General features: G+C 30.6%; 2 protein-coding genes and 1 long non-coding RNA gene across 8 annotated transcripts; 2 read left to right on the top strand and 1 right to left on the bottom strand.

Moving 5' to 3' along the window:
• The first annotated feature begins 3,087 nt into the window (after positions 1 to 3,087).
• CB5LP (cytochrome B5-like protein) lies at positions 3,088 to 4,513 on the top strand. Its single transcript, XM_079018181.1, has 5 exons — positions 3,088 to 3,394; positions 3,514 to 3,551; positions 3,713 to 3,790; positions 3,928 to 4,019; positions 4,190 to 4,513. The coding sequence occupies exons 1-5, from the start codon at positions 3,103 to 3,105 to the stop codon at positions 4,254 to 4,256; spliced, it is 567 nt and encodes a 188-aa protein (XP_078874307.1). The 5' UTR covers positions 3,088 to 3,102; the 3' UTR covers positions 4,257 to 4,513.
• A 9,964-nt stretch (positions 4,514 to 14,477) lies between these two features.
• LOC145066231 (uncharacterized) lies at positions 14,478 to 17,578 on the bottom strand. 5 transcript variants are annotated; one of them, XR_013688668.1, is made up of 4 exons: positions 17,179 to 17,575; positions 16,716 to 17,050; positions 16,485 to 16,555; positions 14,478 to 15,264 (listed from the first exon to the last, which is right to left on the bottom strand). It is a non-coding gene; the product is annotated as an uncharacterized LOC145066231 (long non-coding RNA). The 5 variants fall into 5 exon arrangements; XR_013688667.1 differs by lacking the exon at positions 14,478 to 15,264 and having other exon boundaries at positions 15,924 to 16,555; positions 16,716 to 16,920; positions 17,014 to 17,108; positions 17,179 to 17,576; XR_013688665.1 differs by lacking the exon at positions 14,478 to 15,264 and having other exon boundaries at positions 15,924 to 16,555; positions 16,716 to 16,920; positions 17,014 to 17,050; positions 17,179 to 17,571.
• Positions 17,579 to 20,014: 2,436 nt separating this feature from the next.
• LOC145069222 (azadirone synthase LFS-like) lies at positions 20,015 to 22,647 on the top strand. 2 transcript variants are annotated; one of them, XM_079016171.1, is made up of 11 exons: positions 20,015 to 20,148; positions 20,470 to 20,665; positions 20,771 to 20,869; positions 20,978 to 21,029; positions 21,112 to 21,233; positions 21,328 to 21,428; positions 21,504 to 21,562; positions 21,715 to 21,771; positions 22,009 to 22,054; positions 22,270 to 22,349; positions 22,434 to 22,647. In XM_079016171.1, exons 1-11 carry the CDS (start codon positions 20,062 to 20,064, stop codon positions 22,516 to 22,518), a joined length of 984 nt encoding a protein of 327 aa, XP_078872297.1. In that variant the 5' UTR covers positions 20,015 to 20,061; the 3' UTR covers positions 22,519 to 22,647. The 2 variants fall into 2 exon arrangements, with proteins under 2 accessions (XP_078872297.1, XP_078872298.1); XM_079016172.1 differs by having other exon boundaries at positions 20,033 to 20,681.
• Positions 22,648 to 26,438: the final 3,791 nt, after the last annotated feature.

Below are 26,438 nucleotides of genomic sequence, written 5' to 3'. Positions count from 1 at the left end.
CATATTTAATCCATAATATTTTTTGTTGCAAAATAAGTCATTTTTGTTTTTGAACTCATTCAATACTTATGAATGATTTATCTAGGTTTTTCTCACGACATCTTACGTGAGACATTCATCAATGAGGTTTTTGATGTTTATGTCCATCGCGATCTTAACTACTTGGTTGCTTAGGTCATGTGTTCTAAACGTCATAACTTCTTCATATGATCTCAGATTTTAACGATCTTTATATCCATGTGCTCATATTTTAGTCAACTACAACTTTCATGTAGATTATTCCCGTCAAAAAGTAATATATTTTTACTTACGATCTTTAGATTATTCGTGTTAAAAAGTAATATATTTTACTTACGGTCTTTATATACATTCGTTTTTTTTATGAATGCATGTATGTACGTTTTTTTAATAAATTGTAAGTAAAAATATATTACATTTTAACAGGATTAGTCTTAACAAAAGTTGTAGTCGACTCAAAAAACGAACATGCGGTTATAAAATTCGTTAAAATATGATATTGTATGAAGAAGTTACGACGTTCAGAATATAAGACCTAAGCCAAACCACAAGACAAACACAACCAAGCAATCGAGATCGCGATGGACATAAGCATCAATTACCCCAAACATCTCATCAATGATTGTCCTACCTAAGATGTCGTGTGAAAAACCTAAGGAAATCATTCATAAGTACTGAATGAGTACAAAAACAAAAATGACTTATTTTGCAACAAAAAATTTTAAGGACTATATATGTACAAAGTGAGAAATATATTACTTTATTAAGTCATTTTTCCCGACTAACCTGAAGTAACCGGTCATAAAGACTAAATTTTTACAATTTAACAAGTTGAATGGGGTAAATGTGGATAAAAAATTCAATAACCAAATATATACAAATTAAAAAAATATATTACGCTTTTAAGTCATTATCCCTCAAAATAACTAATCAAAAAAGAAAAAACATCATAAATGGTCCCTGCGGTTTCTCAAAATCTGAAGTTTAGTACCCGTGGTTTAGAAACGTCATAGTTAGTCCTTGTGCTTTCAAAACTTTTGACGATTGGTCCTTATTGCTAACTCCGTTAAGTTTTGTCCATTAACCGAAGGGCATTTTCGTCATTTCACTACCACAATGACCATTTATGATGTTTTCTCTTTGATCTGCATATATTTTCCATCTTCAAAATCGTGTTCATCCATACCCAATATCCAAACAAACTTTCATCCCCACCCCTTGTCTCCCTCTTCAGTCACCTATCTCATCTTCTTCTAACCCTTATGAATGCTAGACTCTGAAGAACACAAACTTTCTTGTTGTAATTCTCTATGATTATCTGCATCAATCTTAGTAACACATGCAATGGCAGTTGTACCACTAGATTTCCTTTTAATCAAGTGAAAAATAGCTTCCATGGCAACTATCACCATGGAAAAACTAATCGTATGGATTGGGTTGACCAATCTGGTCTACGAAGTGGTTAAAGTTTCTGATTCAACACTAGTATCTGCTAAACTAGACTCGATTTCAAGATCATTCATAGCCATTTCTGATTTGCTCTCATAAATTGAAGCTATTTCACTCGACCCATCTTGAACATTCAAACTTTTCTCCAAAATAACATCATTGGGTTGAATCTCATTTGGGTCTTCCATCAAAATCTCATATGGTACATAAACTTCCATTTCTTCATATGCTTCTTCTTCGACCATCTCAATACAAGGAGAGATCATGGGAATTAGGATCTGTTACAATAATTTAGGGATTCTAAATCTATTCTAATTTGTAATACAGAAGAAAATAAAGTAGGGAATACACATATGATAAAATACATAAACAGATATAATATGAAGAATCGATCGGCTGTGTGTTAACACTTTGCGCTAGGAGGATGCTTTCTCCGACCACAATTACATACAAGGTTTTGAGTGCTGGAAAAGTCGATTTGAAAGCAGATATGGACTTTTCAGAAGACCTATGATGGAAACACTAGTCCTAGTGTGTCTTCTCCTGAATGTGATGGTGGTCATGGTGATTGGGGGGGGGGGGGGGGGGGGGGGGTTTACCACAACCAATGCCACCTGTTGAATGTCTTACACCCATAATTTAATGTTCTTCACATACAATTTTGTTACACCCATCAACACAGGTGATTGATTCGAAATGGTGTTTGGGGTTTTTTATGGGGATTTGCAATGGGTTCAAGAACCCTAATTTATTCTTCATGTCAAAGATGATGGATATGCAGAGGGTTCAATTTTAAGAGAGTGTGTATGTTTGATTTTCTTCAAGGAGAGAGAGAGAGAGAGAGAGAGAGAGAGAGAGAGAGAGAGAGAGAGAGAGAGAGAGAGAGAGAGAGAGAGAGAGAGAGAGAGAGAGAGAGAGAGAGAGAGAGAGAGAGAGAGAGAGAGATGGGACCCTTTGGATATTATTTCATTTTTTTAAAAGAATACATCATAAATGGTCCCTGTGGTAGTGAAATGACGAAAATGCCCTTCAGTTAACGGACAAAACTTAACGGAGTTAACAATAAAGACCAATCGTCAAAAGTTTTGAAAGCACATGGACCAGCTATGACATTTCTAAACCACGGGTACTAAACTTCAGATTTTGAGAAACCACAGGGACCATTTATGATGCTTTTTCAAGAAAAAACAAAATATTTACGCCACGAGACTAACATATTTCAAAGCAAAAAAAAACAAAATAAAGAAATAGAGTATGGATTACATGTACTGGTTTCTTACATTAAAAAAGGTGCAATATGTTTATGAGTTGCCATGGAGTTAATTATAAAGTGCAAGTAAAAAATAATAAACATTTATTATTTATAATTTTCAATAAAAAAATATAAAAAATAATTTTTTTTTTCAGATATTGGATATCCGAAATATACGAAAATTTACAAAGTGACTATCCGTATCCGAATCAAAAAAATCGGATATCTGAAATTTCGGATAATTTCGTATCAGATTTCGAGTTATTCAGATCAAGTTTTGGAATTCGAATTTTTTTTACCAACTCTAGTCTAGTTATAAACTATCAAAGGATCCCAATTAGATTTTGACCCAATAAAAATAAGAAAAAAAAAAAAAACAAAAAATGTCCATAAGGCAGAAGTCGATAAAAACCAACAGTCAGAAGTCGATAAAAACGCCTGGCTGCAACGATTTTGAATTAGGGAAATTAGGGAGCGAATCTAGAAACATTTGTAGATCCCTCTCAAGTCTCATCTCTTCTTCAATTCACCCAATTTCTCTCTACTTCTCACACAAACACTACATTACTGCAGCCAGGGCTCAAAGTGGAGGAGCTATGGAGCTAATGGTAGTTACTTTGATTATCGGCTTCCTGTTGAGTTTATTGTTTCTAGCCCCTCGATTCATCAAATCCGGTAAATCTTTTCATTCCCTCTTACATTTCTTTTTGGTATAATCCAGTGAATCGGGAGTTTTCAATATTATGTACAAAATTTGTATGTATTTCTAATCTTCGGGTATGTGTGTAATGCAGATCAAACCAAGAAAGTTCAATCAGATGCTAACATCAAGGTACTATTAACAAATAAGAATTCTGATGTTTGAAACAACCATATATTTGTTATACAGACAACATTCATTCTATGGATTTCAAAGAACACTAGATTTGTATTTCCAAAACAAACAAGTGCCTAACGAATAGTATTATAATGTTGTATACTTTTTAATTGCAGACTGTAAAATCATACAACAAGGCTGCAGTTTCCTTGCATAACAAGAGGACAGATTGCTGGATCATCATCAAAGAGAAGGTTCTGTTAGGTTATATAACCTAAATAACACTTTATTCTATCACTATGAAATTAGGGAAAACCTAAAAAAGTTTATATGCTTTACATAGAAAAAGGAAAAATGATGACATTTGTTCTCCTCAATCTTTTTTCCATAGGTATATGATGTTACCCCTTATGTGGAGGAACATCCTGGTGGTGATGCAATTCTGGCTCATGCTGGTGATGACTCAACTGAAGGATTTTTTGGGTAAGATTCTATGCATTTGAGAAAATAACTATCCCTTTGAATTAATCTGCATAGGACCCTTTTAGATATATGAAGTTCTTGATTTTCTTTCAAACAGTTGTCATTTGATTTGAGCAATTGGATAAATTATGCAACCTAGATTGAGACTATTTTGATGAAATTTTATTCAGGCCACAACATGCAACCCGAGTATTTGATATGATTGAGGACTTCTACATTGGGGAGTTAGAGAAGTGATGATATTAAATTGTTGATCATGCAGAATGATAGTAATCTATTTTAGCTGATAGTTTTTTCCTTTATATGTAATCCATTTGAAGACATTTAGATTAATTTGCACTAGTGTTGATCTTAAGGAGATTGACAATTGAATAATTTTATTTGAAAATCATGTGTAGTTTTCTATAGTTGCGCTTGTGCTACATGACAGGACTAGAGAATCCTTTGAGGGGTATTTTCGTCTTTCGATAATGACAATGATGCGGATTATGGCATTTATGGTTTTTGTAGACAAAAGATTATAAATGCTTAGATTTTTATGGAGTATTATAAACTGGAATCTTTTTAGGGGTATTTACAAACTACAAACATAACTTGTAAAGTAGAATATTATAAATTCTTAGATTTTTTGTTGTTCAATCTTCAAAACATGTAGAATATTTAATCTTCATTCATTAAATTTTGTATATTTATTCGTCTTTGCTGTTCAATCTTCAAAAAATGTAGAATATTGTAATCAACATTGAATATTTCTTCTTCTTTTTTCTTCTTCCTCTTCCTAGTTTATCAAATATATATTCAAGTGATTCTTTGACTTAAAAGCTATAAACTGCAATAAAGTAATGTATAAACTTAAGGGTAAATAGCACAAAATACACTAAGTTTACATCAAAATTTTAATTTGACATTGTGTTATTTTTTGTCTTAAATTTGACATTGTGTTTTCCAATTTGTTATAATTATAACCACTTAACCGGTCAACGTTGTTACTTGTTGATGTGGCATGATTACGTGTCAGTTTTGATGACGTGGCATGTTGACATAACATGATGATGATGTGGCATGATGATGTGTCAATTTTGATAATGTGACATGATGACGTGTCAAATTTGATAATTTTTTCCACAAAAGATACTAAGTTTTCATTTTTTTTTTTCGATTTTGACACTAAGTTTATTTTATTTTTTTCAATTTTGATACTCTACTTTTTTGTTCCAAATCGAACATTATTTTTTTTCAATTTTGTTCAATGCTGACCATTTTCATTTGAAACCGTATAAATATTTTTTATTACATTCTAAACCATATAAATACTTTTTTTTTCATTTAAAAACCATATTTTTATATAAATATAAGATTTTTTTTACATTCAAAGCATATGTTATGTATAAATACTTTTAGTTATATCATGAAAACCAAACTAACCATAAACTTCGAATAAGAATAACATAATTTTATCAGTTATCACTTATGAAATATTATTTATTTTATTTTTTGTTGTAGATTTTACACATATTTTTATTTACGATTAAATAATTATATTAGGTATATATTGATGTCGTATCTAACGTTTGTTTGAAGCATTGAAGAAGATGTGAGAAATATAGAGCAAAATACCAAAATTTAATGTGAATACTAAAATAGATGTAAGAATGGTCATATTTATCCTTCATAAATATTTTTTGAAAAAATTGAGGTGAAAAAATATGATTTAATAGGAGTCACACCATGAGATTCAAGATGTTCCTAATAATATTATGAATATTATATTAGATGTAAAAATTTCATGGGTTGCAAATTTGACCTCTGGGTCTTGATTGACCACATGCCTCCAAACTCATGTTAAACTTGTGTAAAAATACAGTTTTTATATAACTAACTAGACGAATTCCTGCGCGTAGCGCAACGAAGATTAAAAATATATTGTTAAAGTATTGAAAGATATATGTTTAAAATGGTTATGTTATTGACATTAACTTTAAGATAATATTTTTACACTAATATATATATATATATATATATATATATATATATATATATATATATATATATATATATTTCTATTATTGTGAACAATAATATTCATTAACATCAACCCACATTCCTCGTTAATAGAATTAAATATAATTATCTATTTAGTATTATTTTCAACAATTATTATTATTGATTAATTATATTTTTACTTATGTCATAATTTTCTAATTTCAATAATGATGTTCATTTAAAATACAATTTATTTATAGCTAAATGTAATTTATAATTTGATGTTATTATCATTTAAAATTGTTATTCATTAATTTGAAACCACTTATTATTAATAATAAGTTAACTAAGAATTTTAAGAAACACTTAATATTATTATTAAAAAGTGAAAGATACACTAAATAATAAAGTGATAAGATAGACAATTTTCATTTCAAAAGAGACTTGCATGGATAATATGACATATCCATGTAATTTGATTTTATTATTTATAATTATTGCTTATTAATTTTAAAACCACTTTTTATTATTAATACGTGAAAGAAACTTTTAAAAAACACTTATTATTATAATTAAAATGTTAAACATATACTAAAATATAAAGTGATAAGATAGACAATTTGCATTTTAAAAAAGGCATACATGGATAATATGGATAATATGAAATATCCATGATTTTTAATTAATTATTGTTTTGAAGCAACATAAACATACAAATATGCATACAATAGTTAATTAAATATTATATAATCGTCTTCCATAACATATGATCGATAACATGAATCTAATCTAATTTACATTAAAATTTCAACCACAACATACAATGATATTCTTAAAATAATATTTAAATCAAGAAAATACAAAAAAGAATTAGTATATAACAAACTTACAAATTAAAAACTTCAACATAATAACATGGCTCGAAAAATTGTTCAAAACCCTCAAACCAACACAAAAAACTTTAAACTTTATTTCTTTGTGAATTTTGTATGTTATTTGTATTTGTGTGTCTACTCAAAAATATTGACCTTTTTATAGTAGAGTATCCATTAATTGTTTATTAAATATATTATATAAGTTATAAAACCTTTGAATTGTTAATCATTATTAAGAGACTTTTGAGTGATATTTATTAAAATATGAGGTTTCAAATGCATGAGGTGTTTGCAAATTTTTATGGGGGTTTCAAATGCATGAGGTTCAAGGAAAAATGCTAGCTTTATAAGTATGTATGATATGATGTATATTTATACATAAGATTATGGTTTGAATGTAAAAAAAAAAAAACTTGTATTTTTATAAAAATATGGTTTTTAAATGAAAAAAATGTATTTATACGGTTTAAAATGTATTAAAAAAATATTTATAAGGTTTCAAATGGAAAATTATCAACATTGAACAAAATTGGAAAAAATGATTTTTGATTTGGAACAAAAAATAGTGTCAAAATTGAAAAAAAAATAATGTCAAAATCGAAAAAAGTCGAAACTTAGTGTCTTTTGTGGAAAAAAAAAATCAATTTCGACACGTCAGCATGCCACGTCATCATGTAACGTCAGCAAATAACCAGTTTGACCGGTCAAGTAGTCAGAATTATAACAAATTAGAAAAGACATTGTCAAATTTGAGATAAAAAAAATAACACAGTGTCAAATTAAAATTTTTGTATAAACTTTGTGTCTTTTGTGCTATTTACCCTAAACTTAAATTGATAAAAGATATGAAGATTTATAGTTGTATATTAAGAGTATGTTGCTTTTGTTGAACTACCTTAAATTACGAGGAATTGTAAAGTTTGGGGCCGTAGGTGCCTTATGATGAAAGTGACGATGGAAATTGGAAGATGGTTGTTTTGTTTTTTAGCAATTGGGTTTATAGTTACGTAGTAATATTTTTTATATAAAATTATGCAATGTCAATTGTCAACCTATTATTTTCTATTATTCCCTATTCTAATAAAAGAAATATATATATTTTTTTCATGTGTCATTCTATTAGATTTTCTAATTAATGTAATGTCAATTGTCAACCTATTATTCTCTATTTCAAATTTTAAATTTCTCACTTTAATTATATTAAAATAAAATTAATAGAGATTATAAGGTGATATAATTTCATGTATTTATTTAAATAAACGATTATAATTTTATATAACTAAAAAAAATATCTCTTAATTAATAATTTATTTTAAATAATTTATTTAATAATTTTGAGTTTTTACTATGAAAATTTAATAATTTTATAACCATAGTTTTCATGGGTTATACACTAATGGAATATATAGTCATGCTTTATTAGAATCAAGATATGTAAACCATAGCCAACTAGTAGGAATTACCTGCGCCGTTGGCGCCTGGTTGGAATAAGTTTGCGTAAATGCTTTTGAAAATTTTATATAACATCTTGAAAAATAAAGTTCAAAAGTACAATGCTATAATAATTATATTTTTTTCAAAGATGCTTTATCCTGAGAAGCAAAAAATCATGTGACGAAAAAGAGAAATCTCATCCTTCATTTGTTAGCAAGATAATCCTTCTGTAGCATGAAGTCTTGTCCCAACATCCAGGGATCCAAATCCATATATGAAAAGGGTAAATTAGTAATTTTTCATCTCTACAACACCTGCAAGAATTTAAAACACCAAAAAAACGTGTTTTAAAATCTTATCCAACTTTTGACATATCAGAATAAATCAAAACCAAAGTATGATGAAATGATTATTGTCCCTGCAATTTAATAAACATTCTAATAAATCAAACTTAATTTACATTAGTACAATGTAGACGTAAAAACAACTTTTTTAAAAATAAAATAAAAATGAAAGTAAATCCGCTAGAAAACAAACCTATTTCATATAATAATTTCCTATTTGCATGAAATTGTAAAATCAGAATCAAATGTAAATAATCAAGTTCTAATATTCTGAAAACTATAAGATGGATTGAAGAGTATAAGTATTTATCTTGATTTGTTGTTCCTTTACAAAGTTATTTGATTTTTAAATCAAGGGCTAATACCTGAACTTCACTTTAATAAGAACTCCATGATGTTCATCTGCGGAAACACAAAAATAAAATCAATGTAAAAACAATATTTTGCTTATTTAAACAATGTAATTCCAGGTAAAACCCATTGGAATTTTTGTTTTAGGGTCAAAAGTTGTTTCAAGAATAACTTCTTTTGAAACATTACCTCCTTCAACTGAATACATGTGCAATTTACCATCTTACCTTCCCAAAATAGCTTCATTTCCATCAGGGGCAGATGCACATGAAGTCACAGTAAACCTAAAGTAAATATTCGACAACAAAAGTTCCAAGAATTTATCGCCCATGACTCCACCATTGTTCCTTGTTTTTGTATACATACCCCAAATTCAAATAATGAAAACAGTAAAAAAAAAAAGTAAAAAAATGCATGTATGGATTTGCATACACCCATGATATAAGATAATACATGGAAACGCATACCAACATCTTTATCAAGTAGGGTATGTTCATCAGTTATTAACTTTATTTTCTCATACCTGTTGATTTTCTTTACTATTTGAGACATTTTCTAATTATTTTGTTTTCATGTAGGATTAGTGGTGAAGAAGGAAAAGGAATGTCTGAATCCTTCTCTATTGTAGCTGCTATTGTTCTTAGGGTTGATTGAATATTCGTTAACATGTTGTGGTTATTGTTAATCAGAGATACAAAATTCAAAAATAATATTGGAGATTTAAATTCTAGGCACAAAGATTTCATGGTTCAACAAAGGTGAACCTTTTTTTTATCAATTCTTTTATGAAAATGAAAAGTAAATATCATTTGGTATCTATCTCTGGTGAATCTATTTGACATATTTCATTTTTACCTTTAATTTTGATTTTAGAGATATTGGGATTTGAAGATTGGGGTTAAATGTGTTGGATTAGTGTCTAAGTCCATAACTGTTTTGGTATGTACTTGACTCGATGGTGCATGGTTCTTTTGGGTTGCCTTCACCAAAGCAACTTGATAGGATGAATTATGGAGAGAAAGGATTAAATATGATTTATTAATATATTATGAGAATAATATATTAAAGGAGAAATCATATTGTTTAATTAATATTAGTCAATAATTAATTGGTAATTAGTTTTGTGACTAAAAGAGATTAATTAAACTTAAGGGACTGAAATTGTAATTATAGGATAATTGCAATTTGGGCTATGGATTGCCTTATATTAAGGAGTGAACGAATTCTATGGGGAAACCCATTAGAAATTGTCCAAGGCCCTTAATAAAAGGAGTCCATGGGTTGCTTAGGGCTTAAGCATCCAAATTAGGGTTTCCTTGTTAGATAACCCTAATAGCCTCACTATATATAGAACCCTTAAGGCTCAAAAACGTGTACAAGCTTTCTTCTAGGGTTAGAACACGTTTTGGGCAGCCTCCATCCTCTCTCCTCCTCATCCTCTTGCTCTTGGTGTTTGTGAACCATTAGAGGAGTGACATTTGTGACTCTAAGCTTTCTAAAGTCATTACAAGGAGAATTGTGATTGTTATTGCTACATAACAATCAAGGTAATATCTTAAACCCATTCTTATGTTAATATGATTACTTGTATGCTAGAATTAGGGTTTATAGTCTTGGATAACTTGCATGTACAATAGAGAAACCTAGATCCAAGCATTAGGGTTTGTATGAGTAATTTTAATGTTTAAATTCAAAGGCCAAAGGATTTTATGGATTCCAAAGTAATTTATTTCTATATGTAAGATTGGAGTGGAATTGAATGCATGGAATCTGGAAATGGAGTAAGAATTACTATAATGGCTTCCTCGCCTCGACATTGCAACCTTCTTCAACATTTTTGCTTGTGCATGTGCCCTCTTTTCTCCCACTTTAACCTAAAAAAACCAAATTTAATTAATTCTACCAAATTTCCTTCCTTCGTTTATAATTAATTATTATTATCACAAATCTGAACTTGCAATCAAATTCACCTCTATTCTTCTCACTGCTTCAAGCTTTGCTTTCTGGTGACTTTCCCATGCTTGAATTTTAATCTCTTCGTGTATAAATCCGAACATACATCATAAATAATGTTTATAAAAAATATTTAAAATGTGAAATAACATTATAAAACAAATAAGAGTAGATGACCGTTTTACCCTTGTATTTAAAAACACATACCTTGCATTAAGTTTAGATTATCAGCATCTTCTCATGCAACCACCCGTTTCTCAAACTCAAATATGAATTCCTCCTCAGCCAAAATGTCCGTTTTGCCCTCCATCGATTTCTTTTCCGTGTCTTCTTTACTTGCCCAAGCCACAATGTTCATCTTTCCAAGTTGTACCCCTAGCTATAAAGGCTCCTTCCATGTTGTAAGTTTGACTTCTTGCTCGGTCAAATCTTTTGGATCCCATCACTTGTCATGTTCCATGGGTGTGGAATTGGGTACTCTTCTTCCTATTCGGGGAGTTGATGGAATTGAAGAATTTAGACTATGAAGGGGCGTTGGGGCCCCTACAGGACCATTTTCCCTCATCTTGTTGACAAAAAAAACCAATGGCAGACTCTCTGCCTCGTCTCCTTACTTCACCAGCGAAGAGGACCACCACAGTCGACGGTGGCAGACTCTCCGCCTCCTCTTTTCGTAATCTATCACTATAAATGCTGCATCACCGCCACTATTTTCCCTTGGTCCCTATTCGATCAGCCAACTGTAAAAGAATCAGTAAATCCGCCATTATCATCGCATCCCTCCATCATCGCCAGCTGCTGTTTACATCGTCGTTTCCAACACCACCTGCCACCACCGTTGCCCTTCTACCGCTGCTGCAGTTTCAGCCCCAGCACCGCCTGTTCCTGCTGTTGTTGGTAAGACCACCACTATCGTTTCTTTGGAGCTATTTGGAAATTTCTCTACAAATCAATTTATTGGATGCCATTGTTAATGAGGTCTAGAAGGTTTTTGTAAATCACGTGGTTAAGGTTTTTCCATATTTAAGACAAATCAACGATTGTATTTTTCCGGATTTTGTACTCAAATTCCGATTGAATTTCTTAATTGATTGTGTGAAACGCTGAAGGAGACAAGATGGGGAAGTTTGGCTTACTTGACTTTTAATTTTGACTATTTGGCTGACTTGGCTTTTAAAATTAGTAAAATCAGTTTTTATTTTTGCCATATGACATATCTACCTGCTAGTTTAGGTAACAAGACTAAAAAGACAAGTTGCCCACAACTTTGTTCCCTTATAAAGCCACAAAAAAGTTAAGTGACTAAAAGGGTAAACCCTAGAAAGTTCATAGGTTGTATGTGTCATTTTCCTTAAAAAAATAGAGATCGTGAAATTCAACCACAACCGCATATTTCACATCTGCCACTCTAACTCTCTGGCATACCGGTGCGATAGGTCTATATTAATCATAAATGATTATACAATGTCACTCGTTCCTTTCTCCTCCGTCGCAATCCCTACCACCACAACCGCCACCGCCACTACCACTACCACCACCTCTGATACCAGTTGATTCCACCACAGCCACCTCCGTCAGTTATACTTCCTCTAGCTCTACCACCATCATCTCTTTCACCACCGTCATAATCATATATAATTACTCAATCTATGAACAAACATATATGTATAATTATTTATTATTAGGCATATACGTATAAACATATATAATCTTATATAATTATACCTCTCATCGATATAATCATTTATGATTAGGCATATCTCGTTGTTGCCAGTATACTGGAACGTTAAAATGACAAATGACAAATATATAGTTAAAGTTGAATCTCAAGATCTCTATTTTCTTTAGTCTCAAGTAATTTGTCATATATATATATATATATATATATATATATATATATATATATATATATATATATATAGAGAGAGAGAGAGAGAGAGAGGTAGGTTCAAATGTTTCTCACATCTATTGTGTGCTAGAATGCACCAATAAAAATTGAGTAAACATTAAATGTATATTAAATGATATCCATATTTATAATCTTCTTTATGGAAACTAATTTAATTCGTCATTAATATGTCAATAATAATATTCCTTCAGAATGAATTCATATATAAAATAATAAGAGTGTATTCTAGGAGAACGAGAGTATATTATACTAGAATACACCCTCATTTTTTATATTCCATACAACTTTATTGTATTTTAAGTGAGTGAGTCTTGAAATAATGTTATTGCTGATATAAAAACTTAGATACGAATTCATTCTGAAAGAATGTTATTGCTGACATTAATGACGAATTTAATTAATTACCATCAAGAGAAAATTATAATTATGGATATCATTTAATATTTTAATATATATACAATTATGAAAACCATTTAATATCTATCATTATTTAATTAAATAACAATATAATTTTACTAAATTCCTATTGGTGCATTCTAGCACACAATAAATGTAAAAAACACTTTAACATAACCCTATATATATATATATATATATATATATATATATATATATATATATATATTGTGATTATTCGTATCTAATCACTTATGATTTATATAGACAATATTCATTTTTGTCCATATAAATAACATGTGTGTGTATATATATATATATATATATATATATATATATATATATATATATATATATATATAATCACATGTGATTAGATGTATTTAATCACATATGATTAAAGTTGATAAAGAACAACTATTGAATTGAGAACGTGATCATGAATCTTGTCCACATAAATATATGTGATTGGTCAATTTTTTTTTTTTTTGGGTTTTCAATAGGTGTAGCAAAGCTAATATAGGATGGACTAATTGACTACATAATCCTGTCACTGCTTGTATGTTGTTGTAATGTTCTTTTTCTAACTTCGTGCTGGTTTTTTAATAAAATTCCCGCATTTTCAAAAAAAAAATTAAGTTTGACATACATGAATATTAATAATGGATTCAACATTGATAGTGTCGATACAAAAAATGCCATCAATAAGAATGTGTCTAAAAGAATTAGTTACTGGGTGTATATAACTCACTATTGTTTTAGGCAATATAAGGTATTGAGAAAAGAAAGAGCATTAAATTTGACATGGACAAACCCATTAAGCATACATTCATTGGTAGACAAACTAATATATATTCACTAGGAGACACTAAACTAAGGTCTTTTTACTATCTATCTCCTTTTGTATGTCATAATTTTTTTTTTGTATGTCATATGTATATGGGTCATGCATCATCACCACAAAATAAATAATGTAGATAAAAGCCATATTTTTTTAGGTCTGACCATGCATAATCATTTAATCATAACTTCATATCATCTAGGAACTCAGAAACTAAGATTAAACATTACATACTCAAATTATAGAATCATTGATTTTGAATTTAAACAGAAACCCAATCACTAATCGAAGATTCATAAACTTTCGAATTTGAACAAAACTCAAATCAACCGTCGGATTAATTTATTTTATTCAATGAAAAAATCACCGATCTTGAATTTAAACGAGAGCCCAATCACTAAGCAAAGATTCATAAATTGTCGAATTTGAACAAAACCAAAATCAATCATTGGACTAATTCATTTTATTGAAATATGCATGTACAACAACCTTGATTGCAAAATTCTATTCCTCCAGGACAAAAATGTGCACAATCTTATCTCAGCACACATTTGCGTGCACAACTTTGTATGGAAATCTTGCGTTCAGTATGTTTCCCAACTGAACTTGTCATTGATTCAAGCGATTTAGAACCTTCCAATACTAAAAGATAAAATAAGAATAAAACATTAAATTTATTAAGCATTAGTCATAGTTTTAGGAGATATAGGAAGAAACATGATAAACTATAAGATATCTTGAGAATAAAGGGAAAATAATTACCATAGGAACATAACACGAGTGTAACAAAAAATGCAACTTTCGAAAAAGGCGGTGTCATATCTCTGGATTGTAGTTCTAAATGTGTTGCGTTGTGAACGTCCAAATCCCAATGAACTTGTGAGATGGATTTGTATTTTGAAATTCCATGTCCCAATGGACCAAATTTATAACAATAAATAGCAAATAGTCATATAAGGAGAAAAATATTCAATTAATGTAATTCAATGAATTGCAAACAATCGAGTTTCTTACAGTTTCTAGGGATGGCAAAAAGCCACATACCCAATGGGGAACCCGAAACCCGCACCCGTTTTGACTGGAGAATCCCCAGGTTGACCGGGGATGGGGAATATCCGAATAAAAAAAGATGGGGATGGGATACCCTTAATCCCCGACCCTGGACCCGCCCCCGACATATATTAATATATAAAAATAATACATAACGTATATTTATAGTATAGTTTATAATACATAAAATTTGATCTAAATAACCTAACTCATTAGTAATTACTTGGTTGAAATTATACTTTTTTGCTTTCTCTTTTATCTAATTTAAACTCGTGTATATATATATATATATATATATATATATATATATATATATATATATATATATATATATATATATATATATATATATATATATATATATATATATATATATATATAAGCTCAAGTCAAAACCCAATATAACGAAGATATTTTGGCATTCTAAGGGGGTGTTTGGATAGGAAAAAAAAGAGGTGCTTATTGCTTATTCCCACAATAAGCTAACTTTGAGTGTTTGGATAAAATCCAGCTTATTAAGCTAAATAAGCATCTCTCCCCATGCTTATTGCTTATTGCTTATTCCCACCACAAATAAGCTAATAAGCTAATCCAAACACCCCCTAAAATAAAAAGAAGCAATAGAATTTAATTCCCTCCGTCCTCCCCTAAGAGGAGGACTAAGAATACTCTACGTCATCAAACATGGATTTGATGGATTGATATGGAGTGAATTCCAAAACACACAATGGGATGGAATCTGAAATTCCAATTTCATTGGAAAAGCAGTACTACCAATACACGCATCAATAACTATTTATTTCCTTAAAATTCAAAAGGCACTTGTTATTACACCATTCTAGTCAATTTTTTGAAAGTACAATGTTTAAATAAGAAAAAATATTATTGTTCCGTATCGTAGACTTAAAGCTCCACGATAGAATTATAGATATGCTTCCTTCATTTTATTGTATTCTTCAAGGTCAGCATCTATCTTTTTAGTTAGTTTCTAGTATGCATCATACAAAGTTTTCTGGAAAATTTTTGCTGTCAAAATGTTCCAATAAACCTGTGGAAATGGTAATTTTTTGTAATTAGATTTGACCAAAAATATGGCAGTTGGCTGTTTAGTTTTTGTTGTCAAAATGGCATGAAATAACATCAATATTAGATAGGATCGCACTTGAATCTTATATAGCACTTGTAGACTTCTTTTAGCTCATTCCAGGTGAACCATTTATCCTTAAAAATGTGGTCATCTTGTTCCAATTTTGGTCATTTTTGTGATTAATCCTTTAATTGGGAAATGAGAAAAGCATCAGATGGGCATGAAACAGATTTTTGGCATACCTGGTGGAGCAAAGCAAGTGCATGAAACTGTACAGGTACTATAACCGATTTTAAATATAAGCTTTAGTCACCTGATCAAATATTTAATCATGTTGTAAGTAACAAAAAATGGTATATATTAATGCATATACTTCTTACTCTACAAAAAAATTCACTGGGAAAGTTTTTTTTTTTTTTTTTTTTTCTTTTTTAAAAAAAAAAAAGGAATACAAGTGAAGACAGGATACTCACAACTTTTGTAGAAAGCATTCACATCAAAAGATAAATCAAAAAAAACTCTTCTTTCTTTTCCTCTTCTGAAGCCAAAATAAGGTTTGTTTAGTGGTTACGCTTGCACAATAACACACCCATCAAGAATTATAGATGAACTCCCTTGGATATCTATAGTTAATCAAAGAAAACCATGGAGATATACACCAAATGGAAGGAACAAAGACTGATTCCAAAAAGAGCAAAACATAAAGATCAAAATATTAGAAAAAAAATATATACAATTAGAGGAATTTTAGAATTTGGAATAGAAACATACAAATAGTGTCCAAATCAGTGACCGCTTCATCAAATACCTAGAAAAAGGATAAATCGGAAAAAATGGTAATTTTAGAGTGAAGGAAGCCAAAAGATCTGTCATTTCAAAAAAAAAAAAAAGTTATCCGTTTACTTCAAAACACCCTTAACTCAACTTGATTCCTACCTTCACACCCTATCCAGCAATACCCGATTTATCCATAGCTGATCAATAAGGTTGATCGGTGGTTTAATTGAGAGATAATGTTCAATTTAGGGTAAAATAGATGAGCAATAGAAGAGAAGGAAACCGATTCAGTAATCGGAAGCCATGAAACAAAAGGGATCGTCGGAGTGGTGCAAGAAAGAGGAGTGTCGGAAATCACAAGAGACATGGAAGCCTTTCCGGATAAAATTGGGAGGATATTGAGATAAGAAGAAATAGACAAAGGCGGTGGAGAGAAGTGATAGATATTGGAGGAGAATGGACCGATTTTGAGGAAGAGAAGATAAGCTCAAGTTACAGGAGCAAAATAAGAAAGAAGAAGACTTCAGTGCGCGGCAAAATAAGAAAGCAAAGACTTCCATGTGCAAATAAGGAAAAAATGTGGCAGAAATGAGAATTCTCAAAGTTTCCTGTTCATCAAGTTTTTAGCGATTAATAGGATATATAATTACTTCATGACTTGAAATGAGTTGAGTGTTTTTCAATAATACTTTATGGTATGTACCAATTTCTTTAACAATCTTTTATTTATTATCAACTAATGCAACTATAGTCTTTATTTTTTTTATTAATTGATTTATCTAATTTAAACTTTAAACGGTTAGTAAGTTACAAACGAAATACCATATTTTTAAATTTTAAAGTAAACATGGGTATATATTTTGTCTAAAATACTTTTTTTTTTCATAAATTAAAAAAAAAACAACATTATTTGCAAAGTGGACTCTTTTTCAACTTTGAGTATCTAATGGATAAAAAAATAACAGAAACTGCTTTAAAAAGTAATTTGGGGTCGAATCCGAGTGAGATTCTCCCGTATAACAGCATACACTAGTTGCAGGTAAAAGTAATTCCACCCCCTTCTCACATAGAAATTAGGGATAATGACTTAAAAGGGTAATATATTTTTCGATTTGTACACATTTGGTCACTGAGTTTTTTTTTTCGTCCACATTTACCCCTTCAACCTGTTGAACTATACACATTTAGTCATTATGACCGGCTACTCCAGGTTAGCCGGGAAAAATGATTTAATAGGGTAATATATTTTTCATTTTGTACACATTTAGTCCTTAATATTTTTTGTTTCAAAATAAGTCATTTTTGTTTTTGTACACATTCAGTACTTATGAATGTTATCTTTAGGTTTTTCTCACGACATCTTATATGGGACAATCATTGATGAAGTGTGTGAGACTGTTGATGTTTATGTGTAATCTCTCATTTTCACAACCAAAAAATTCCATTTCTAAATAAGGCAAAACTCCCTAATTATAAATCAATTATTAAGAAAAAAACGTTTATTCCAAAATACATTTATCGAAAATTAGAGTAATATAAGAAATGCGTAATCCTCAATAATGTTGATGTACATTCATGCATTCGCCTTCCACGACCAACGATAGAACCTGAAAACATAAACAATTGGGTAAGAACAAAGTTTAGTGAGTTTCCCCCAGAATACCCAACACAATAAACATATTATCATGCATAACGGACCCACACTCATTAGATTGTTATACCTTGGCCCAATCAGTCATCGGACTGGAATGCCAACATGCAACAGGTCCAATCAGTCATCGGACTGGAATACCGAGGGTTTGTTGGCATGATGCCTTAGTCCAATCGCTCTTCTCGAGTCTTCGTACCTACAACTTATAGTCGGCCCGCACCAGGTATCTTGGCCTATAACATATAACAGGACCAACTGAAACTATCTCACCACCATATGACTATCCCACATAAGATGTCGTGAGAAAAACCTAACGAAATCATTTATAAGTACTGAATGAATAAAAAAACAAAAAATGACTTATTTTACAATAAAAAAATATTAAGGACTAAATGTGTACAAAAATATTAAGGACTAAATGTGTACAAAGTGATAAATATATATCTTATTAAGTCATTTTTACCGGATAACCTGGAGTAGTCGGTCATAAAGACTAAATGTGTACAGTTTAACAAGTTGAAGAGGGTAAATGTTAGTGTCGGCAATTCTCGACACGACACGCGACACGACCCGCGACACGACACGAAATAAATGAGTTTGGGTTGAGTTTTTCAACACGCCAATCCGCCAACCCGCCAACCTGCCAACACGTTTATTAAACGGGTCATATATGGGTTTCTCAAAAAATAAATGGGTTGACCCGCCAACCCGTTTATATTTTTAATTAAAAAATATATTTTTTATTTTTAAATGTATTTATATTTTGACTTGTGGTCCTAACTCATAAGGTCGTAAGTAAGTTTGTAACCAATTGATTTTCCTCAATATTTCCCTAAATCAAATGGCGTATCGGCATATGGCTGTATGAGTGATTGAGGCATTGAACATGTTTCTATGAATGTTTTTAATTTTCATTTGGATGTTTAAGACTTTAAGACTTAAGTAGTTAAGTGTCTAAAATTTAGATATGTTTGCATCAACTATCAATAATTTATTCATGTTGAATTGCTAATTTTATTTATGGAATCTGACCCACGAACCCAAATCTAACCCACAAACCCGCCAACCTGTGAACCCGTATAAATAAATGGGTTTGTGGGTCATATATGGGTTTATGTTCCAAACCCGCCAACCCGTGACACGCCAACCCGTGACCTGTATATTTAAATGGGTCGTGTTTGGGTTGACATATTTTGACCTGCCAATCCGCCAACCCGCGACACGCCAACCCGAACACGACACGATTGCCCGGCCTAATAAATGTGGACGGAAAAAAAATCCAATCACTATACGTATACAAATCAAAAAATATACTCCCCTTGTAAGTCATTATCCTATAAATTAATATCAAAGCAACAAAAGAAGGTAATTGAAGAAGAAATAAGTGTTGGATGGCGGATTCTAAAAAAGTTTCAAAATTGAACTCTATCGATCTCTCGTCTCCTCATATTCCCACCTCTGTATCCTTACTCAAACAGGTTTCTCTCAAGTGAAAGGATTTATGTTCGTTTTTGTGTGTATGTGTATTCAGAAGGAGATATAGTTTGATTTTGGGTGTTCAAGTGTCTGCGATTTGTTATCGGTTGTGGAAATACATGCTTGTTTATTATATTGATTTGTTCTACAATTAGATTTGAAAATTAGGGATATGAAAAAAGAACTTCGTGGAAAGGATTGTATCAATAACTGGAGAGTTAATTAGTTATAGGTCCCATCTCCGCGGATATCATCTAAACAAACCCCACTTAAGTTTTTCAAAGATTACTTGTCGTTAATTTGATATGTTTTATATTTCATAGGCCTGCGTAGATTCCGGTTTCTTCTACGTAAAAAATCATGGAATCAGTGAGGAATTTATGGATGAAGTTTTTGCGGAAAGCAAGAAGCTCTTCGATCTTCCATTAGAGGAGAAAATGAAGCTTCTTAGAAATGAGAAACACCGAGGCTACACTCCTGTTCTTGATGAACTCCTTGATCCCGCCAATCAACTCCATGGTTTGTTCAAACTCAAGTAAAGTTTTATAACAATCCACCTGTTCTTTCCAACTTTCATCATAAAACTTTTCACAACTCATTTGCACAAAAATCAAAATATCATAGGTGATCACAAGGAAGGATTTTACATTGGTATCGAGCTTCCTGAAGATAACCCTGAAGCTCAAAGAACATTTTATGGGCCAAATTTATGGCCTGATTCAGGTAATTCTAATTTCAAAATTCAACTACTTGTTGTTGGAAAAATAACCCTTTTTGCATAAATATTCTAATTTGTGTGATTATTTTATGTTGTTTGAATGTTTTTGACAGATATCTTGCTTGGATGGAGGCAGACTATGGAAAAATATCATCAACAAGCTCTGTAAGTTTTCTTAAACTTATAATCTACCAAATTTTATGACCATTTTTTTGTACTTCATGTTTATATGAGTTTTTTCTTTTAGGAAAGTAGTTAGAAAAATAGCAAGGTTCATTGCCCTTTCTCTTGATCTTGATGCCAACTTTTTTGAAAGACCAGAAATGCTTGGCAATCCGATTGCAATCTTACGTTTACTGCATTATGAAGGTGAGAATTTAAACTCAAGAATGATAATATGATTTTTAATTTTTTCAACATTATTTTTAATTAAAGATGATAAAAAAAATGGTTTATGTTGTAGGCCAAGTATCTGACCCTTTGAAGGGAATATATGGAGCTGGTGCACACTCTGATTATGGTTTTATAACTCTCTTGGCAACAGATAATGTTTCTGGACTCCAAGTATGCAAATATTAGCAACAAATACATGTTTTACTTTTCAAAGTTTTAATTTTTATTTATTTTTTATTTAAAAAGATATGCAAGGACAAAGATGCTAAGCCTCAGGTGTGGGAATCTGTTGAACCCTTAAAAGGGTAAGACCATTATGTCAAAAAGAAAACAACAGTTGACACTTTACACCATTGGAGAATAAGAAGAGAGATTGATACACTAAGATGATAAATTATGTGTCTTTTTGCATTTACAAATCAGTTAATGTCTTTATAAATTATAATAATCTTTTCAGAGCCTTTGTGGTAAATCTTGGTGATATGCTGGAACGATGGAGCAACTGTATTTTCAGGTATAAAAAAATATCATGTTATAATTTTGCATGGTTTTGACTTTTGAGATCAAATGAATATTTCTCAAGTTGATAATTGATGTTAAGTCTTTGTAATTTTCAAACAGTTTTTAAATATTAAGATCTTGAAACAAATGCTTTCTCCAGAGAAATAATGTCAAACATGAAACAAAATGAATATATTCTATTTTGACTCTTTGAGGTGATAGGTTTGACTTCATTGACTTTTTTGTACAGGTCAACGTTACATCGGGTGTTAGGAAGTGGTCAAGAGCGATATTCTGTACTACCTTTTTTCTAATATTACTCAATTTTCTTATTTCTTATTTTTAATTTTGTAATTTAAATGATTTTCAACTCATTCTTATATATAAAAACAAAGAACAATACAAGTTATCAAATGGGTAGATTTTTCAAATTACAATACTGTAACTAGAAAAATCAAAGTAGGATGATATAATAAAAAAATCAATGAAAGTATGTTGCTATTTCTTGTAGATTCCATACTTTGTATTGCCAAGTCATGATTGTATGGTTGAATGCTTACCTACCTGCCATTCAAAGAAAAACCCTCCCAAGTAAGTATTGTAAAAACATTTTTATTTATTTGTTAAGTGTTTATTGCTTTATTGTTATCATTTTTAACAATTTGATTTTATTAGGTTTCCTCCAATCAAATGTGAAACCTACCTTCTTCAACGATATCAAGACACTCATGCTCAACTTAGTACATACAAAAAACCCTAAATTTCATTTGACCAATTTGTTAAAGTAACAAAATAGTTATTATTATTTAGATTTGTGGTGATAGTAACTAAAATTATCAATTTCCATATTGTGAAACTAGTCTCATATAAAAGACTATTATGTGTTGCATATTATTTTGAACTTATAAGGTGTTTAACGAAAGAGGAAGTAGCTAATATATTTGTAGAGAGAAAGAGAATGAGGCAGTGGTAGCCACGTTGTAGCCAAGAAGATTAACAATCATCACAACCAACATGACTATCATGTGCCATGGTAACATGCTAAAATGATATACTCTGTCAAATGTCATATTTAAAAAAAAGACAAACAATTTTTGAGCTTTAATGGTAAAAAAATGTCAAGGGTAAAAACATTAAAATATGTAAATGTTATGGCTTTTAAGTCATTTTCTCTTATTTTATTCCATAAAAACACCATCTTACGTGAATAACATTTTTTAAGCCGAAAAGCAAAACTTATCATGGATACACTATTGGGGGGAAATTCTTAAAAGAATATAATAAGAGTTTTAATGTACACAAAGATAATACAAAGTTTTTGCGGTCTATAATTAACAGGTTATATTTTTAAGGTAAATGTTGTATAATCAAGAGTAAATTACACAAATAGTCCCTATGGTTTGTGGTAATTTACGCGTTTGGTCCCTAACTTATTTTTTTAACTCACAAGGTCCCTACTGTTTGTTTTTGTTACGCACTGGGTCCTTAATGTTTGTTTTTGTTACGCATTTGGTTCATGTCTTACCTAAAAAGACTATAATTTAAATAGGAAAAAATGATGGGGTAGGTAAGGTAAGGTGATGGGGTGAGGTTGGGCCGTTGGGGTGTGTTTATTTAAATAAATTAAAAAAAAAATCAAGGGCAAAACAGTACCTTTAGGTAATATAGAGACCAAGCGTGTAACAAAAACAAATAGTAGGTACCTTCCGAGTTAAAAAAAATAAGTTAGGGACCAAACACATAAATTACTGTAAATTCGTGTAATTTACACTATAATAAACTTATTTATGGTTTGATATATTCACTAAATTATTTTTTTCATATAATATGTCATTAAACTTACAACTTACCGATCTATTAAGTAACTTTTGTTAGTTTGTAATAGATCCTCGTTAATCAGCTATTCCAAATTACACAAATGGTTCCTATGGTTTTAACTTTTTTCGTGGTTGGTCCCTCACCGACACTACCACCATTCATTTCCGGCAGCCACCAATACTCACCTCCAGCAATTGACATCGATTTTGGCTTCGATGCCTTTCGTATAAAAGGAAAATGACACCATCTAGGTTAGGTTACTTCAATTTAAAAGATCGTATAAGAACAATATAAGGTAAGTGCCAATTTGTGCGTTTATAATCATTTGTTTCCAACTTCAATCCTCTGAGCTCTATTCCATCAATACAGTTCCAATTTATCAGTGTACAACACAAGTTTTGCAATTTACACACCAAAGTGGTTTTTTATGAACACAAAATGATTGTGAATCATATACTTGATAATTAATTGTATGTGGTGACACGTGTTGCATGAGTATGTTGTATTCAACTCGTTTGTTTTAGAATAACAAAACCTTTCGTGCTTTATTTACAAAGAAGCAGGCCCACAAATATCATTTAAAGTTGGAAAAATGCCTTAAACTATCTTTTAAAATCTTTCAAAAAAACATTAAAATAAAGCCTTTATACAAAAGACACCGGCGAACTACATAATTTGTTCAAACTTCATTTTATGGTAACCGGCAATTATGTAACCATCAAACTACATAATTTGACTCAAAATGATAACTATGTTTCAAAATCGTTCAAAAAACATCATCCAAGTTTGGTCTCTTCAAAAAACATCATCCAAGTAAGGTTATTGTACAAAAAAACATCAATACAACTATATATTTTGTTCAAAATATTACCCTACTAGTACCCAACTCTTATAGGTTAAATGATGATTTGGCCTAACTATTATGACATTGCAAAATAATTAGTGACAAGACATGATATATTCCTCCTCTATGAATTGATTTAGGGATTCTTCATAAACGAATGACTTCTTCTCCTCCACTTCTCTTCTTCTTATAAATTGATGATCTCCAACTCAATCTCACACGTTTTAAAGACACATAAGATATTTGATGATACAAACCCTTGTGGTTATGGACATCCTTCTCAAATTTGGACATCAACCACGAAGACTAATCATGTCAAAAACTTTGGGATTTGTCCCAACCGAATGGTAACTTTAACCGAAATCATTATTATGTCTTTCTCGTATATATTTGCTTAGTTATGTGATTCATTTTGTGAATATATATATGCGTAAGCTTTTGCTATGGGTAGTATAACAATCTTGAGCAATACACTTTTTTGAATATGTATGCCAATTTGTAATGTGACAAAAACAGTGTTTTGACTAATATTTATGCCAATTTGTATTACAAACATTATGCATCTTTCGAATTTCACAAATCTCATTCCTTGAGCGACTTATAGACATTTTATAAATTACAGTTGACCGTTCATAAAGAAGCCTTAAATCGATTTTTAAAGAAGAAATGTATCAACTAATGATATGTCACTGATTATTATGTCATGTCACCAATAATTAGCCCAAGGATGCCCAAGTCATCCTTTAACATACTGGTTACTAGTGGGCAAGCTTTGAAAAAAATGTAAAGTTTGATGGTATTTTTTAAACAATTTTAAAACATAATTACTTTCCCGAGTCATTTTCTCTTGTATTTTTTCCTTTAATTATTTTTTACAGGTAACTTTAGGTTACCATAAGGTGAAAGTTGAACAAAGTACACAGTTCGTTGGTGTTTTTTGTACAAAGACTTTACTTTGATGATGTTTTTTGAGCAAACTAAACTTGAATGATGTTTTTTGAACGATTTTGAAACATAATTACCCTTATAAGTCATTTTCCCTTTAAAGTTTCGTAGTATCATGATAGTTGAAAATATAAGTGGTTTCCGTATGTCTGTGTCTGGTACTTAATATATCAATGTGGGGATATCCTTTTTTGGAGATTAAAGTACGTAAAAGGACTACGGATTTGTCGTGGAAATACTATAAAGAAAAACAAGAAATCCTGAAGAATGTAAATAGGTTAGCATGATTAAGCCTTTGGAGATGGGCAATTGATTAGATGTTGGAGATGAAATTTTAAATGAATTTTTGAAACGGCAACAAAGGAATGTTTTGTAAACTTTTTATATGAAGATGGTGAACAACCTATAAAAGAAAAATGAAATTGTTTTCGGCTTTGTCACCTTTCCTATCTTTGTCATATTTTCCTTCCTATCCTTTTGCTAATAGATCGAACTCTAAATAAATAAATAAATAACATGAGGTTGCTGGAGGTGAACGGTAGTGGCTGTCATAAGTGAATGATGGTGATGCAGGTGAGGGAGTAATCACGATAAAAAATAGAAACCATAAGAATCATTCGTGTTATTTATAATAATCGGTTAATGGGTGATCTGTTAAATACTAATGGAATTGACTCAATAGATAGGTAAACTGTAACTATAATGACCTATTGCGAAAAAAATAATTTAATGACCAAACCGAACCATAACATAAATTTATTGTGTTACCATGACATTTTGCTAGGAATATAAATACATCATTGTCAATCTACCGTAAGCCTTTACTCTTTAAACACTTTTTTGCTTTTTTTTTTTTGGTATGATTTACAAGATAATGGACCAAAAGCAAACTTAAAAAGTTTATCCCAATAAACGTGGTCATAATAAGTTTCGGATAAGATCATATGATTAGACCTATACTGAGCACGAGGCTCATCGTGGTTGACATGGCCACGAACAACGGTCGTGCACAATATCCTCACCCTCTGTGGTTGCTCGTTGTCGTGGAGGATCGTGGTCACCACCATATTTGA

This window comes from Lactuca serriola, chromosome 8 (assembly GCF_051521515.1).
Source record: "Lactuca serriola cultivar US96UC23 chromosome 8, Lser_US96UC23_V15, whole genome shotgun sequence".
Taxonomy (NCBI): domain Eukaryota; kingdom Viridiplantae; phylum Streptophyta; class Magnoliopsida; order Asterales; family Asteraceae; genus Lactuca; species Lactuca serriola.
This window is presented reverse-complemented; position numbering and strand designations above follow the sequence as displayed.